Below are 18,588 nucleotides of genomic sequence, written 5' to 3' on the forward strand. Positions count from 1 at the left end.
AAATGTCAATCCACCCAAATAGGGCTCCAGCAAAATGGTTGGGCATCTCTGAACAAGCTGTCATACCAATAAGGGTATATCTAAAATATAATAAAAGTGCATAAAACAAGGATTTTTTTTTTTTTTTAAGACTAAAGGTCAGATTCTCTAGATTTATGGCTCCCTGATTTTCTGTCCTGGCCTCAGCCCTGGCAGCATTTAAAGCAGTTTAAGGGCTCCTCCAAACTGTGTCCATTGGTCACAGAGCCCCAGAAACCCTACATGGTGTTTTCCTTCTACCACTGCCACAGCCCTTACACATTTACCCTTTAAGGCTCACTTTCTAAACCATTACATTTACAGTAACCATTGGGAGGTGGCTATTCATCTGGATGTGTGTTTCTAATGGACTCATCACCACAGCATCAAGGCACCATACTCAGAATTGAATGCATGTATCTATGTGAAGATAGAACCAGATCTCATCCCTATATTAACGCTTCTTTCTTGAGTGGAATTAATGTAGGCAGCTTCCTGAAAGGAGAGACTGTGTGGGAGGAAAATGTCTTCATTTAAAACTTGAAAGAAAACAAAGCAATCTTGGATAGAACAAGTAGGTTTTACAAATTGAGTTTCAACTCCTTGTCCTTGTATGAGAGGCACTACACACCATCAGCAAAAACAAAAAACTAAAAAAAAAAAACTAAAAAAAAAATTAATTCACCTAAAAAGTGAAATAAGAGTTGTGTATTCTTAACAGTCATGTTCATTTTCAAAACATTTGCTAACAATACCTTTAAGCCTCCCAGCAGGAGGCTGGCTTGTGAGTTCTCTTTTAAGATGTTACAATGTGCATGAAGGAAGGAAAAGCCATTGTTTACTTACAGGTACTAGGCTGGGAAGGTCTTTGCTCTTGGCACAGTCACATTTGCAATCAACTCACATTTTCTTTGTTGACTGAAGGAGGTTACACTTCAGAGAATCAGGCACCCCAAATAAATAAAACAATAAAAACAATGTGGGGGGGGGAGATGCAGTTTTACTAAAATTGTTATACAACTGCAATTGTTGTATTCTGGCTGGTAAATACCCCAATCCTCATAGTTTGCCTCCTACTCATACTGCCATCCCGAACACTACCGTGATTTTAGCAACCACCACGGGTGAGTTCCAGTCCTTGGCCCAGCAGGTTGATGTGCTCTTGAAGGGCCTGTCTGTTCACACAAGCTTTCTGCCACTGCTGCTCTTGTTCCCAGCCATCCTTCATCTGCCCTTTTCACCTTTGGGGAAGTCCCTAGGAATCTGGCACCCAAACTGCCAGGAAATGGCTGCAGTGGCAGACATCCACAGCTTCTTAACCCAGCAGACATCATTGTGGACAGCAGTGAGGAAGACTATAGAATCAGCCAGAGCTGTTGAAACCTTCACTAGCAGAAGTGGATTCTGTGGTCAAGACTGAGCATTCAGGACACAGGGTTGAACCATATGATTGGCATAGCTTCTGGTATAACCTATAGCCACCCATAAGTCCATCACTGTTCTTTTAGCATAGATGAAAGGATTTGGCATGGGGAGTTGTCTTGGGGTGCATTCATTGCTAGGGGCACCTCCTCATGGCCACTCTGGGGATTAGCTCTTTCCAGGTCCAACTCCCTTCTGCTGCTGCCTCTCTCTCTCTCCGTCTGCGACTCAGGTTGCTCCATCTTTGTGGCTTGGCCCTCCAGCCAGATGACTGTGTTTTCCTTTTCTGGGGTATCAAAGTCTCTTCCTCCAAGATGAAGCCTTCCCTTCTCTGCCCAAACCAATGCCACTTCCAGTGGCTGGGAGGGGAACCCAGACCCACCCTCTACTCTGGGTTCTAGCTCGGTACCCTCTAATCAGCAGCCAAGGTCTGTACCACCTTAAACCTTGCTGCCTTTTCCCTAATCCTTTTCCTACAACCTTTCCACCTGGTTTCCCTTCTTTAATCTACTGTCCAGAGAGTGGGTACAGGCTCCCTCACTACAGTTCCATGCTACTGCCAGCTTTCTGGCTTTATCCTAGCCCTGCCTATTCCATTCCAGCTGGGTTCTATCATTACTCTGGGGTTATTAAAGCCAGCTAATTCCCCTCAGCTGTGGCCTATCTGGTTAATTGGCCTCTCACTCTCATAAACCCCTTCTAGGCTGATGTGGGGGTGAATATCCCACCACAGGAATACACTGAGTTATTGTCTTTCTACGAGGTGATCCCTCCCCAACCCATTATCTTCAATGTCCTGATGGGTCAGAAGAGGCAGCAGGAGATTAAGAAATGGTTCCTTGTTGAATGGGTTCTACTTAACTGCTATGCAACTACTTGGGTCCATCAGGCATGATTGCTGCAGAACAGACAGACAAGCTTTGCTGTGCTTCACCATTTGTGGTGCCCAGCATGCGGGGGGGAGGTGTGGTTGGAGTATAAGACCTTCCCCAAGAACATGTTGTACCTCTGCAGAAAAATCTTCATAGGGGAAAGCTCTACAAATTCAGGACACATGGCAAAGTTCACATTGCAGAACGTCCTTGCTATACTCCTTTCTCTTTGGAGAGATAACAGAGGAGGCAGGGAGCAAAGCAATCAGGATTTCACTGAAAGTGTGTCAAATGATTTAGAAGAGGAGAAGCTTACACCCTTGTTAAGACATTTCGGTAGAAGCCTGTTTCCACAGGTATAACAAACTCTTTTCTCCTCTTCTCCAAAAACAGACAAACAAAATAACCCACCCTAGAAACACCAGCTAATACTTGGTTCTTCATTTTAAATGATGGCTTTCAAGATGTAAGCAGGGTCTGAATGAGCTCTCCCCTGACATCGAGTTGGGACCCGGGGAGACAGGAGCTGACTTTGTGTGTAGCATGATGGAGCTGCTTAGTCCAAATGATCACTTTTGGCTACTGCAAGAATGTGATAGTGTGAATTTCCTTCCTCAGTTTGTTTCCCCTCTCAGCCTCGGTGGTCTTTTCATGATGATACTGTATCTGAATCATGAATAAATTGCTAGAATAGTCCATGGACACTTTCTGATTATACTCGGCACTTCTTTTCTTTCAGCGTTTACTGTAAGTATACAGGATATTCAGCAACACACATGTGAATCCAAGTCAGAATTTTACCTGATAAACATTTTATGGCAGAAAAGTATTTTAAGCAATTATAAGTGGATTTCAGGTCTTGTAATCTTTTTGTGATATGCCTACTTTAAGAAATCATCTTTTAAAACAAGATCAAGAATGGATATCCGCCATTCAAAGTAGTGCAATTTATTATGGTACTTGCCATTCTAAGAGAAAGAAATATTGAAAATACTGTGAGGAGGTTTAATACCTTCATGAGCTTCATGTGCCCATTTCTGAATCTTCACCAGTCCCCAGCAGTATTGTGTTCTATGACACTATTGTGTCTAGCACCCTCTACTGTTAATATTGCTTCAAACTTCATTAATATTGAGATAGCTGCTGCCAAACAAATGGTAGTAAGGTTATTCCTCCCAGCAGGAACTGAAGCACTGTTCGAACTCTATGAAGGCATCTTAACATACATTTGAACCTGGCTCTCTCAACAGCAGTGATTTTTGTCATATAAATTCTGAATACATTTGGCATATCTCAAAATTATTTTGGCACCAAACATACAGAGCATTTTACACAACTGATCCTTTTCAAGAAGTTTAAAGACATCTTGTTGCATGTGCAATGTATGGAGATTATACAGTAACCTCTTTGCAGTAGCATTCTGCTGCCTGTCTCCCAGGACTCTTGCAGAATTGACATGGTTTCCTCAAGGGACTTACTTGATTAAAGAACATTAATTAATTGAATGAACATCTGCACTGTTTTCAACTAATAATTAAAATTAGCTAGGAATTGTAGTCCCTTCAAACTGAAAACATAAGACTACCACTTCAGCTCATACCCACAGATTTTATTTCTCACTTTCTCCAAAAAATTGGATAGAAATAGATACAAATACAAAATTAATCTTAGTGGCTCATCAGAGATTCAGTGGACCCTGTGTTTTGAAGACAGTCAGTTAGCTTTCTGGCTATGCTGACAATTTAATAGCATTTTATTCTTAGTTTCATGTGTTGAATTTATTAACCATGACAATGCTGACATTTATTCCTTAACAACATTTAGGGAAATGGTCTAGAGGGAAGTCATTACACTTAGGTGCACTGGCGGCTGCAGAAATTATTTTTGGAGTTCAAAAGTAGAGCGCTGTGTCTGTAGTTCACATTTGCTCTTATCCATGCACATGGCTAGAGCTTTAATGACTGCTCCCACACTGATCATTGTGATCAGAGCTTGTTTTATTTGTCCCCATAACACATATAATAAAAAAGTGACTAACCTGTACAACTGTTTTCTTATTTTGAAGTCCCACGGGAGCTTTCAGGATCCCCTCATTATCTCACCATTCATGAGGGATGAATTATTATAGCACTGAAATCACACTTTGGAGTGTTAATAATTACTGTTGTCTAAGTCATGGTGCTTTGACCAAAAGTCATCTCGTTAGGAGCCAAAAATCCAAGTTCTCTTGGATGACCTTCCAGCATGGATGGAGAGGAGATACTAGGATGGTGGTGAGAAACATCAAGAACTCTAAGGGCAAAGAGAAGCTTGAAAGGCCAGGAGTTCATTGCAAGAAAGTGTCCTAAAAGCACAGGGAGAGTATTAGGAGAGCTGGGAGGCTACACAAGAAGTTGCTAGGAGGGCCATAGAGAAAACGTCAAAGAGCCTACTGAGCAACACAGAAAGATAGGACAGAATCAGAAAGGTCAGAGTGTGCTTCCAATTTGGAAATTAAAGCAAATCAGCAGTTCTTTCTGAAACTGAACAGTGTACCAAAATATCAGGGCTTATCCATGGCCATGCTTTGCCATGTTTTGAGAATATTCCCAATTATTTTACAATATGGGTTTATTCAGTAAGGGAGAGCAGGTCGGCAGGTCGTAAAGCTAAGTCATCATTACACTATGTGGCAGTGCAGGAATCAGCAGGCCAATCAGGAGGCAGTGGAAATTAAACCCAAAAATTCAAGTGAATGTATTGGTTACGAAAAGTCCCAGATGGAGAACCCTGGAAACTGAAGTCCTCTTTACTTCCACAGAATGGACACAAAATAGAGCAGCTCTGAAATGTAGGCTACATGTAATTAAACAATCTCCATATCGAGCCATATTCACATTATGCAATCAAACAGTTCAAGCGTAGTCAGTGCAACGGCAAGTCTAGTATTAACTAATACCGGGAGGCCCACCTTTGCAATATTGAGGGCCACAATGACAACTTAAGGGACACGTCTGATTTACACAGACCTCTATAGATAAGTAGAAATATTTGTTTCAAGTACATAGAGCTACACAGCCATTGGCTCGTATATTTGCCTACTCCTGTTCTTTATTAAATAGTTCTTAATAAACTGACTATTTAAGGACTGGATGGTTAAGGAAAATTGGAGACTTTTACTTCTCAGTCCACTCATTAGTATCCTGCAATGGACTGTATTGTCTGAAAGTTGTTACTGTCCAATCCTTGTTTGGTAAATTATATGAAATGAGTTTGAGAATCTCAGTTTAATGCTAGGGGAGCAGGGGTCTGCATCACACACATACCCAAACTCTAGCTGATGCCCTTGTTGGCAGTCTTAGAAAAGAAGCCCAGGAGTGAATGGGCATGGAGATCCTTTAACCCTTGAAGATGGTAGTTCAGAGTATAAAGAGACATACTGCACACCTGACTGATACTGACACAGGACCCATGATGCCTCACTGAACTCTCAGTATCACAACACAGTGTGACCTAAAGGAAGTGGGAGTGACCAGCAGCTGGAAGTTGCTTGGTTTCAGATAAAGTGACCGGGGCAACACACATTACCAGCTGTCAGATGGGCTGACTACAATTTGGAGGGGTGCCATATTGTTGGTGGATCTGTGCCCAAAGTTACTTTAACCATCTCCTGCAAAGGCAGAGAAAGTGAGCTGGAAATTCTTCCACCCTGCTTCCCAACATAGCAACAGGCAGCTTCTCAGTTTTAGTTAAAATAACTTTCTTCTTATTTATTTGTTTATTAATTTTGAAAGGTGCTCAGATACCATGATGATGGGCAGGGCAACAAAAACCTAGGTAGAATGGAACAGCACAACTCTTTCCCACACCAACAGAAATGGAGTTGGGTATTCAGGGGAATAATTGATCATCTATTTGCTTTCATAAGATGAATGCCAAGAATGATTATTTTCTTTGGGCAGTAGAAACACTTTTTTGTGCTAGCTGGTCCTGACCAGGTCCTAGTATTTATCTTCATAGAATCATAGAATATCAGGGTTGGATGGGACCTCAGGAGGTCATCTAGTCCAACCGCCTGTTCAAAGCAGGACCAACCCCAACTAAATCATCCCAGCCAGGGCTTTTTCAAGCCTGACCTTAAAAACCTCTAAGGAAGATTTTTGTATAATAGCAAAAACTCTGAAGAAGAGAGAGAGAAGAAACTGCTGCTAGATCACTGCATTATGGTAAAGGACCTTTTCTTTCCACCAGTGAGATGAATGCTGCGGAGGAGGGGAGGGAGGTTGCTTCTTAAAACTAAAAGTTTCATTTGCAAGTGGTATCTGGAGTTTCTAGAATAAAAGTCAAAGTCTGATGGGCTGAATGAGCAACTGGTCTTGTTTATGTTTGAAACATGCCTTTTGGAACTCATTGACTGCAAGTGAGGCTACTAGCAGAGAGTGCAGTATTACTAAGTGTGAGCAAGGGTGGAAGACTCAAGCTCGAAGCTGTGACTGTTGTTGTCATGTTAAAACCAAGGCTTAGGTTGTTTTAACTTCTGTACAGCAGCCACAGAGCTTGGGTCAGGCATGGAATTACCTGTGTTAAGACTTCACAGTTATCTGATCCCATATTGCACAGTTGGTTGGCATGGAAATCATGATTGCTGGATGGCAAATCAATGGGAAAAGCTTACCCTCGGGTCTTTTTCCAAATGAAGCTTGTGCTGAAGACTGCGTCTTCTCCTGGCCCTGGAGATGCCATTATGATAAAAATGGTACCCAGCATCTATAAAGGGAAGCTGGGGAAGAGAAACAGCAAATTTAAAAAAAAACAAAGCCAAAACAAATACACTTAAGAACTATAGGGAAAAAAATTTTAAAGGAGCCTAAGTCCTATTCACTTTTTAAAGACAGGCTCCTAAGTCACTTAGGCACTTTTACCCTACAACATTAAGGTTATTGCTACGAATGTATTGTTTCACTTGTAAACATTGGTATCAATGTCACTCTGCATTCAAGGTCTGCAGCACCAGTATTTCTGCAGGACTTCCAAATTACATCAGAATTATTTCTTATTCCCTGAAACATCCAAAATAAAAGGATAAAATTTTCCTCTACTGCAAATGACTTAGAATTACCACAAATTGTATTTCAGAAATAAGGCAAGACAGAAATGCTTTTCTGAGCCATTATATTGCACCTAAAATGAAGCTCTAAGACTTAGGGCAGAAAGCAGAGTGATTTTCTCCACCAGATAAATGCAGTGTCTGGAGTTTCTTCTCAATACTGTGGAATGAAATTGATAAAGAAAAATAAGGAAAAAAAATAGATGGTACCATGCATTATTAGCATGTTATAACATTTCTGATAGCCTATCAGAAAGCTCCATTTGTGTCTCAAGTTCTAAAGCCTTCTGATAATTCTATTTTCACAGGCAGATTCCAAAAAATATTTTAAATCTACCAAAAGTTTTTTTTAATTCTCCTTTTAGCAACCTAAAATTTTTACTTCTCAAAACAAGCTGTATTTTAATGTCGCTAACATTTCAATTTCAGGGACTTAATTTAGCGTCATTATCAAGGGAATAATTAAGAGAAATTACAAACACTCATAGGGGTTTTAAAAATGTTTTAAATCAAAACAAATACAAAATATTTTATAAATGAGTCTGTAGTCCTTATGAAAATATAAACATGGAAATTATTAATACTGATTCAACTTTTCTGATTGAAAATGGAGATCAAGGGCCAGATTCCAAAGGGTCTACTCATATCCAAGAGTCTACTGCACTTGATACGTAACATCATACAGCAGCTCGCGGGGCCAAGACTCTGCCTGTCTTTGAGACTTATTTGTAAATTAGTTTTACAGCGATTCAAGTAAAAATAGTCTAAAAGGGGCATCTTCATAAAAAGGGTAGCTATTTCTGATGGTAATTCCCAGAATCCGGCGTACGATGCTAAATCCTGGCCTTCCAGATGAAAGCCCTCAGACTGATCACACGGGATATATTTGTGTATACCTCAAAGATGTACAGTGAATATAGAGGATAAACAAAATAGCTGGATTAGTTACCATTTGAAATACACTCACTAGATCTACTTTAATGCTAGCCTGGGGCAAGATTGTGCCTACCCTTTCATAGCTGCATTGTGTATGCGGGGGCAGAGCGGAAGGCCACAACAAATCTTTTTTCTCCTTGTGCAAACTACACAAGGGTCTCACTTGACTGCCATCTCTACATCCCCTACAGCTGCAGTATATATGGGGCCTGGCAGTGCATAGCTCCCACAAGGTGCAGGAGGAAGTGAAGTCCTGGGCCCATCTCTGCATTGACATCAGCATGCAGGGCGAGTAGGCTATTCTCTATAAAGGGGTGTAACAGGAGTTGCACTCTCCCAGCATTGCTAGGAGGCTCTGGGGGGGAAGTCTTCTTCCATTATGTGGATCTCCTCTCTAGAACCCCCCCTGAAAAAGTGCAGTTCCACATTGCCCCCATTACAGGGCTGCGCCTCAAAGGTACAGTTGAACCCAGGGACAGTAAAACTGCAAAGTGAGAAAGGGAAAGAAGAGAGACCAAATTTTGCAGGTGACAAGGTCTTCAAGACAGAAAGGAAGGAGAGGGCATGGAGAACTTCTCACCGTTCGGGGTAACAATCTGAGTGTAACACAATGACTAAGTATTTTAGTCATTGTGTTACACAGCAAATAAAAGTCTTCTACTAGTTACTCCTTTAACTCAAGTGACCTAGAGACAGCACTTTTGGTGATGAAGGTCCTGCTGACTCCCCACTGTGGAAGACTTGTTATGTATTTACACTGCCCTCATTTCCTTAACAGAGGGTATTACAAGGATTATTCCAGCTCTCATAAATCCATGGTCAGGTTTCCTCCTTATTTCCCCCAGTGAAGTCAGGTTATTTTTCCTTTTTACCAAGCATCCAAATCGGTTCCTATCAAGAATTAATTTCTGATGCTTTCAAACAAACGTGTCCTCTTGGCTATTTTGGACACATTTGGAGAGAAATAATAGGCCCCTATGGCTCATTTTCTATGCACATTTTGTTGGGCTGAGCCTACATATTGTACAGTATAGCAAAACAACTATGGATATGTAAAGGACTTGAACGTAAGCAAAAGCAACTAGACCAAGTCAAGTAATGAAAATCACAGATTCAGGAACATAGTCACAAATGAGCTACTTGAATCTGATTTATTGTAATTCAGAGAGTGATAGTACCCATTTATTAATAGTCAGAGGACCATCGGTTTTCATGATATTTGCAAATCCCAAAAGCTTTGTGAATTTGAATTTGAATTATTCATTATTATTGGTCATTTGTTAGTCTCCCGTTGAAAGGCTTCAATCGTGGAAAGGAAACAAGCCCAAATGACCAATTGCTTACCAGGAATTGTCAGTAATTAATAGTGGTAGTGAACAATTTGCAAAGAGTTTGTGAACCAACAATTGTCTGAAAATTATTTGTCTAAACTCTTCAGTGAACACTTACAAATAATGAAGATCTTAAGAGAAAACAGGAAGAGATCACACACAAAACTAGGCCTACAAGGTCAAATAGTTTGATGAATATGACTTAACTAGTTGCTCAAACCCATAAACAGCCGTATTGGGCCCTCTGCTTTTGAGATTGCTTCCTGAAGTCCTGTACTGATTCAGCAACATCTCATTGACCAGTGAGCCCACAGGGGAAAGTAACTAATGGTACAATATTGCTCTCCACCAGTGACTTGGGGCTTTGCAAATGGAAATGCCGACCATTGCTTTATAATAGAGTGAAATCAGAATGAAAGGATTCATGTATGTTACAAAAAAGAAATAAAATGTCAGTAACAGTAACTCCATGACCAATAAGGAGGAAGGACACTCTAGTTCAGTGGTTCTCAACTGGGGTCCACAACCCCTGGGGGCTGCAAGGAGGTTTCATGGGGCCACCAAGCAGGGCCAGTATTAGACTCACTGGGGCCCAGGGCAGAAAGCCAAAGCCCAAGCCCAGCCAAAGCCCCTTAGCTTTGCGGGGACCATGGTGTGGGGCCATGGGCAATTGCCCCGCTTGCTACCCCCTAATGCCAGCCACAGACTTCCCATATGTCCTTTGGCATGTCTCTTACTCTGCCCTGTGCCTCAGCTCCTCATGTATAAAATGGGCCCTCAGAGAGAGTTGTAAGGGTGATTAAGTAGAGTATTAATTATTCTCAGGGTCTCAGATATTAAGGTGATGAGGGTCGTGTAAATACCTACATAGAACAGAACAGATTAATTTCCACTTAATGTACAAATATAACATAGCACTGAGTGCTCTCAATGTGTATCAAGGTGAGAATAAACCTCAAAGGATTTCAGGCATATTTTATATTGTTCAATGCTTCCTTACAATCAACTCTTCTGATGCAACTACTCTTGTAAATTTTAAAAAAAGCTCTAAGAGATACTGCAAAATCATGAAAGAGCCTCTCTATATCCTGCTCATCTCGACTCTTCTTTCAAGATGACACTCTCCCAATTCTTTATTCTCCAGTTAATAATATAAACAACAACATGGTAAAAATAAAATCATGTTTGGCTTCTTCCTTTATTATTACAATTGCAGTCACTCCTGCCAGCCCCAATCATGGCCAGGGACCCGCATTGTGCTAGGTGCTGTACAAATACAGAACTAAAAGAAAGACTCTGCCCCAAACTGCTGGCAATCCTGTAAAGGAACCACCTCTAAAAATAAATGTTAAAACCTCGTTACAAACTAGCAGGGGGAAACAAAGACCATTGAAAGGGAAGAGGCTTTGCTAAAGACAGGAATTACTAGAACGTATTTTTAACTACAGAAGCAAGATTACATTTTACAGAAGTGAAAAGTATTCCACTGGGTGCTGTTACTGCATGCGAGTGACTCTGGGATGTCTTTGTTGCTTCTCAGGCTACTGTTCCAACTGATAAGCCAGGGAACAATTACATGATTAAAGTCTGTGTAGGAGGCAAGTACATAAGTTATACCTGCCTCAACCCCTAGCTGCACCTTCCTCCTGAAACCCATACTCTGGGAGGTAAAAATTATCTTGGTTTCAAATTACTTTTTTTAATTTGCTCCTGAACTTTGCACCTGTTCTGTGATTCTTCCTTCCCAGATGCAGAAAAGAGGGTGAGGAATTTACCGAGAGAGGCTCGGTCACAAGCACACAGCCCGTAGAGAAGGGTAGTGCCTAGCTGTGCTGCTACAGGAGTATCCCTAAAAGGGACTGTAACCTATGCAGCCACAATTCTCCTGCTGCTGCCCCATCACTCAAGGAGGGTAATTTGCTGTTGGCCTATCCCATCAGTAAATACCCCCTGTGCATCCCCAGTGTTGGTTCAGCAGCTGCACTGTCAAAAAAAGGGTGAGGTGGAGCCAAGTCTCCACCCATTCTCTGTCCATTCAAAACCCCCCTCCTCTGGAGGAGGGAACAAACAGATGTGCTGCAAAACACGTGCTCATCTGCACCTGGATCCAACATGTGGGTGTCCCACATACGACTATAAGAGGGTAGGGGGCTGCTCTTGTTCCTTTTTGTTCCCCGGCACATGTGTAAAGTACAAGTTATAATCCTGCCTTTAACCCTTTTTCAGTCTTTACTTGGATAAAACATTTGTTGATACCAAAAGGGTTTTTCTTGAATAAGAGACAGACTCAGTGCAGATGTTAATGAAAAGGAACCATATAAAGAGTCAAATTCAGATTTTAGATGTGCAATAGCATATTTTGAGACACACACACAGTGCTGTCATGGGGCATGCAAGATTAGAAACTGACCCTATCTTTGATGGTAACTTCCTTATTCTACAGCAGTAGAATCCATTCCGTAACCAGCAAAGGGAACATTAGCCAACAGAACTGCAAAAGAATTCAGTATAATCAGAATGGAGGTACATGCATAACAAGCATATTATGATGCAATAGCTAAAAACAGCTAAAGCTCACAGTGGAATCAGTATTACTTGAGGCTCAGTGAGAGGTGCAGCATTCAAAGTCTGTAACCACTTTTAAGAAGTGACATAAATGAAGTAATTAACAAAGAGAGAGCCTGGGTCTCAGGCTTATAATATCCTTAACATTGAATTGTAATGATACATTGCCGATCGGTCAGCCTATCCCACTATATTATATAGCACAGTGTTTCCATTGTATGTTGCCAGTTGTAATGGCCAAGTGCATGTGCCTGCACACTCTCTCTACCTGTTTGTGGTGGGTCTTCAGTGACTCAGCCCTCCGGCCTAGTCATACACAGTCTGTCAGTGAGACAAAAACAAAGCAAACTCCTTTCAGAGTACAAGGCCAACAGGGGCCTCTCTCGGTGCCCTCTGTAACATCTCTCTCAAGTTGTCCTTGCTTTGGTACAGAGTGGTTCTCCAGGCTCCCTCCCTGGAGGCAGTGTCTTCGCCCTCGCAGGGCCTTTTTGGCCACAGCTCTCCAGCTGGGCCACTATAGTTCAGTTCCCCTTCTGGGGTGCCTCAAAGTCCAGGCCACTTTCTCAGGTGACCCAGGCGCGCCTTCTACTCTGGGATCCTACAGATAGCAGCCATCCACCATGTCCCTTTAAATAAACTGCATTGCTGTTACAATTCCCTGGGCCACTTCCCCATTGGTTCCAGCATATTTTTCACCCTTACCTCAGGGCCCTGTCCTGGTGGAGTCCCAGCAGCCAGCCTGGAGCACCATCCACTCTCCTCCAGCTCTAACAAGGAACTGATCTCAGTCTGGCCCTGCAGCTCTTCCTATACTAGCCTACTGGGCCCTGATTGGTTGCTTCCCATGCAGCTTTTCTAGGCAGCTTGTAGGATCTCTCTACTGCCCTGTTCTGGGGTCGGGGGTGGCAGGGCCACAAGGCTTCCAGGGAGCCTCAGGGCCTAGTCCACCCTGTCACAGATAAACGTAATATAGAGACAAATACACGATTATAAATTGGCCTAAATAAGTGATATTGATGAGATAAGCTACCAGTCACTCTCTTCAACTTTGTGGTATTGATCACATATTGTAGTTGATGTATTTCTACTGTTCGTCTTCCTCTCCCATCTTGTCAGTTGATAGTGTCAGTTAAAGTCTTTCATTATCTCATGTTTAGTCCAAAGTTCTGTTTTTCTTACATTTAGATGTATAACCTGTTTATTAGTGGTCCAGTCAAAACTCTATGCGATACTAAGCTGCTCTCCTTTTTCCTCCTATTTTCCTTATTTTAATATCTTAATGTTGATATTAATTTGGAGTATTGTTGAAGGGGTTTCTCCCTTTCTTAGTATTCAAAAAAGGTTCTCAAACTATCAGGTTTGGTTGCAGGCGATGACCTTCTTCCAGAAAACTACAAGTTCCACCACATTACTAAGAAGCTATCTTTTTTTTCTTCTCCCCTGTAGAACTCTAACATGAGTTAGTTTTTCTAGAACCAGAATATCCCACATTTTTTATCTGTCTCAATAGTTTTAGGAGGGTCACTCCTTTCCATCACCTTGCTGTGGTAATTCTAGCAGCATCTAGGAGATGAGTGATCAGTTTTTTATGTTTTTTACGAGACTCAGAGTTTTCAGGACAATTTAATAAAAATAAGGGATTATCTAACACCTGATTCTGTTATGTCCCTTATGGAGTCCCCAACAGCTTTCCAAAATGTCTTAGTTTCAGGGCAGGAAATAACTACATTCCTACAATATATTCTGTTGTAACAAAGAAGCATCTTTTGGTTCATATGATTGTTCTGCAGGGCATGCAAGAGTTGATCCGGAGTGACTAGGGGATGCAGATTTGAACTGTATCTGGCAGAAAATGCACTATCAATCTAACATATAGTCCCGCATCACCTTCTGCCACTGTTCCTTAGAACGTTTGTGTCTGATGTACTCTCTGAGAGGAGCAACTCTCTCTGAGTGGTCAATCAGGTTCATAACATACCCGGATGCAACACAGCCCCTAAACTGAATAGGAGCTTCAATGGAACTACTTGCACACATAAACAGTTAAGCACATGCTTAAAGTTAACTGAATTAACATCTAAGCAAACACTTGTGCTATGCAACCATTAAAGATCCCTGTTTGAAAGGAATGCTTTCTGTGCACTAAGGATTAAGACAGGAATAACATCAAAATCACGTAGCACTTAATAGTTGTTCTGCTAGAGCCCAATGCAATCCAAACTTCAAATATTTGAGGTGTTGATCTATATCTCAAACTCATTTTCTGAGTGGGCCATAAATATGGTGAGATAGTTTCTTTCATCCTATTACTTGTGCAACAGTTCCACCCAAAGGAAAAGAAAATCTATATCTTTCAGTAGTAAATGCATTCAGAAGATGCACATTTCCCCAGTGAACTGACTGGCTCTGTTACAGTTGTCTGAGAACTAGGAACTGCCTTGCAGCAGAAATTAGAAACCTTTTCATCCCACTTACCAAATGCACTGAGGAGGCTTATAAATATTCAATATGCATTTTAAAGCTCTCTCTCACTCCAGTTAGCATTAGCAATTGCTTTACTTTTAAATACACAGATGAAAGCCAAGCCTGAAGCCAAAGGCACTCAACAGCTATAGTGATAAGGGTCATATAAGTATGGAAATAGACAGGAAAGCAGGCACTTTAAGATACAGAAATAACAAAGCAAAGCAAAATTAAGAAAGGACTAAAAATATTGTTGGATAAATTGTTGGGAAATATTACTTAGGATTACTGCTGTTTCAAAGGTTTGCACAGAACTCACCTGAAATCTAATTTGTTATTTGCCCAGGGCACCAGATCTGGACTTCAGTTTGGCATTTTATTCAAAACACAGCATCCCGGCTGCCCAAAGCTACCTAGCACCATGCTTTGTCATTGTTTTAGTCCTGACTCAGAAGGCAAAACATCATCAACTCTAAGGATCAGCCCAAGCTTCAGACCCAAACACTTCTGAAATCTGGCAACGGTCAGGTCCAGTTCTGAACTTTGTGACTTGGGCCTACCAGGCCTAATTCATGCCATACCTAGGTGTTCCTTGCAGTCCCCATTGTAGTTAATCATCTATAATCATGTAATTGTATTATCTATTGTTGTAGTTAACCCATATGTAATCAATGGGTGATGAATAGATTTAAGTTGTAGATACAAGTAGAGAAATAGGTAGGATAGTGTTATAGGGATCTGGGATTGATAAGCATGTATTATTGGTGAGAGAATAGTAGGTATATAAGTAAGATAAGGCTATAACATAAGGCCTACAGGCTTTAGATCTGTAAGATATGCAGCTTGGCCACACAAGGTCTCAGGCCAGAAATAGGTTGGCATGACTAGATGGCCAAGAGAGAACCCTGTACCAGTAAATTGTAAGATTATAATAAACGATGTGTTACGTGCTGATATTTTGGAAACTATGCAGCAATAGACTGGAAAATATGCCTCAATATGCCAGTTAATATTGCAAGATGCCCCATAACATTTCAGGGGATTCTGTAATAACTTCAAATTGCTATGGTACCTCATTGATGTAGATGTTAATGAGAATACGGGGAATGACAGAGGTAGCCTATGAGAAATGGGGCACCCTAAAATTCATGGGTTGTGGAAGTGCAAAAAAGGAGAAAGGGATTGATACTCTCATGCATATGCATGGTTGGTGTCAAAGAAATTCAGGATAAAAGATGTTGCCTAGTCCAAGAGGGTAAGGAAGCACAACAGGAAACATCCAAGGGGATGGCCACCTGATGGTCATCCTACTCATCTTTATGTTTCCCCTGGGATGTAACTATGAAATCACTGATGCTGGACGTCTTATGGTTTGTCTCTATCTCTGTGTATGTTTTAATAGTTGTGGCATTGATCATCTGCTTAATGAGATTGTTAATAAAAGGACTTTGATAACTTGTGAATGTAATACTTTTGGTCATTCTTCCTCACGTGCTTCAAGTCTTATTTCTAATAGTGGTTCTCACCCTGCTAATTCTGATACTGTAGCCATTAGGGAGTGTGAAACTTCGGCACAGGCCACTGTGGTTTAGGATATCATCGGTAATACCAACCTGTCAATATTATAAAGGCTACATGATCCAAGTACTAATGAGGCCTGGCCTTGTTTATCTTGGGAAATCTGATATGTTGAGGGTATAGGCTGTAGCAAAGTCAACACTAATCTCGTTAGTATTTAACATAAGATTGTTCTTGCAAAATACTTTCAATGGCATTATATATGTTTATAATATTTCTCCCACAAGATAATTCATAAATGTGTGGCTAGTGGTTCATCTGTATTTATAGCCTTATTTAATGTGTCTTATCCAACCCTCTTCTTTCAAAAAAAAAAAAGCGTTTCAGACAGCAATAAATATACATTATGACCTATTTGGTTTAGTCCTATTTGATCTGTTCTTTTTTTTGCATAAGTCGTCAATGGAAATGATGTAACATATACTGTAATGTGAAGGTTTGTTATGGTACATCATAATTATCCTAAAAATGCATGTTGGCCTGACTTACAGGCTTGATCCAAAGCCCTCTGAAGTTGACAGAAATACTCCAATTGACTTCAATGGGCTCTGAATGGTCCTATATCTGCCGTGGAAAAACTTCTGCAGAGAAAAGCTAATGAGTACACTCAGAGTCGAAATACATGGACTCCTTGGAATCTTTGCCTTTGGATTTTATCTAGTTATGTCCTTTTCCTCACCCCTTCCTCCTGTACATACTATCTCAGGAAAGGTCATGGGTGGTGCAGTTGTTGGACATGAGAAGTTCAGTAAATGGGGGCAGGGGAAGGGAATAAAAAAAAAAAGAAATGTCAATTCTTATATTATCACTGATCATCTGTACAGGTTATCCCGTTAATAGATATTTAAAGCCTAATTATCCTCTGCTTTGCATCTTGTGTAGTGATTTACATGTGCCAGGCTGATAGTTAAATGGTTAAAATTTAGGTTTCAATGCTGTGAATCATATAGATTCAAGTGCATTTACGTTGCAGTTTATTTGATCATTTGAATGTTCAATTCCGCAATATACTGGGCACTGGTATAAAGAATTAGTACAAAGATGGTGGATTACTGATCATCGTTATTAGTTTATTGCTGGAGGAAAAAACATGTCAGCCAGTGATACGTGTTCGCATAACTTACATAAAAGAATCTGCACAGCTTAGAGAGATTTTTCTATTATATTCCAACAACTCTGAAACCTGGTACTGTCACTATGACCTACGATGTCAAATCAAACCAAAGCGAGTCAATAGTTTCCAGGTTTAGAGAACATGAGTAACCCTTTAAGTATCTGTACATAAGAGGTTGACACATTTTGCACTAGTTTTGCACTGTCTATTGATCCAGCAAATCATTGCCTGAAGATGATGACCGTTATCATTCAGTCAAAAACCTGAATTGCAGGCTTAGAAACAATGGTTACTTCTCTGTGCACTGATACCAACAATGTGACAGGAGAAAGAGAATTCTTCAACCATGCCAAGAAACAAGAAAGAGATAGAACACAGAAAAGGGTACGGTCGTTGTGGGTGTCTGATAGGAGCTTCTTCCATTTTTAGCAGCAACATATGGCCACTGGGAATAAGAAAAACAGCCCCATAAAATCATTCAACTAAATGGTTCCATAACTGCTGCATATACAGCAGGCAAACATGCTACATTATTTAGAATAATAAAGTAAATATGAGTCCACCAGAAGCTGAAATCAACACAGTTATCTCAAACAGAGGTTAATGGTGCAAAATTGAAGACTGATAATTTTGGTGCATTTTGGTCACTATGTGAACTGAAAAAAAGGAAGTAAAATGTTTTTCTTTAGATGCCAGGACATGTTTTCTGATCTTGCTTACGCTGATGGTGGGGTCAGTGGCGTTACTCCTCAATTAGTGCACTGGAAATGACATCAGAACCAGAAATCTGCACAATACATCACCCACACCACCTCTGTTCTTATGAGATTTACACTGTGAAAATTACCCTAAGCTAATTAGATTTTTTTCCCCTTGACCCATATCTGTAAACAGTCCTTTTGCACTTTTGTATTTCTGGATTCTCTGTTCAACACTTCCACTTGGTAGATCCCAGTACTTAAAAATCTATAACATAGAACTTTCATTAGTGAGGCCACCACTTGTCGGACCATTACAGAACTTCAGGGTCACCCTTGAAATGCTAACCCATTCTTCAATAATGGTCCAAAGTGATTATTGACATCTCCAAGTCACTTGCAGAAGTCACCCCACTCCTCACAAACATGAAACTCACCATAAACGTATATCCTTTGTCGCCCTCAGCAGAGAATATTAAAGTATTCTCCTTCTTAGGCTTCCACT

The 18,588-nt window shown here is 40.8% G+C and overlaps 1 protein-coding gene across 1 annotated transcript in view; it reads right to left on the bottom strand.

Annotated features, from left to right (window-relative positions):
• The window catches only part of PCSK2 (proprotein convertase subtilisin/kexin type 2), a 193,860-nt gene that overhangs the window by 154,857 nt on the left and 20,415 nt on the right, over window positions 1-18,588 (bottom strand). Inside the window, exon 2 of the mRNA XM_034763893.1 lies at window positions 6,967-7,071. Within this exon, the coding sequence (XP_034619784.1) occupies window positions 6,967-7,071 (105 nt within the window). The remainder of the gene's footprint in view (window positions 1-6,966; window positions 7,072-18,588) is intronic.

This window comes from Trachemys scripta, chromosome 3, assembly GCF_013100865.1.
Source record: "Trachemys scripta elegans isolate TJP31775 chromosome 3, CAS_Tse_1.0, whole genome shotgun sequence".
Lineage (NCBI taxonomy): Eukaryota > Metazoa > Chordata > Testudines > Emydidae > Trachemys > Trachemys scripta.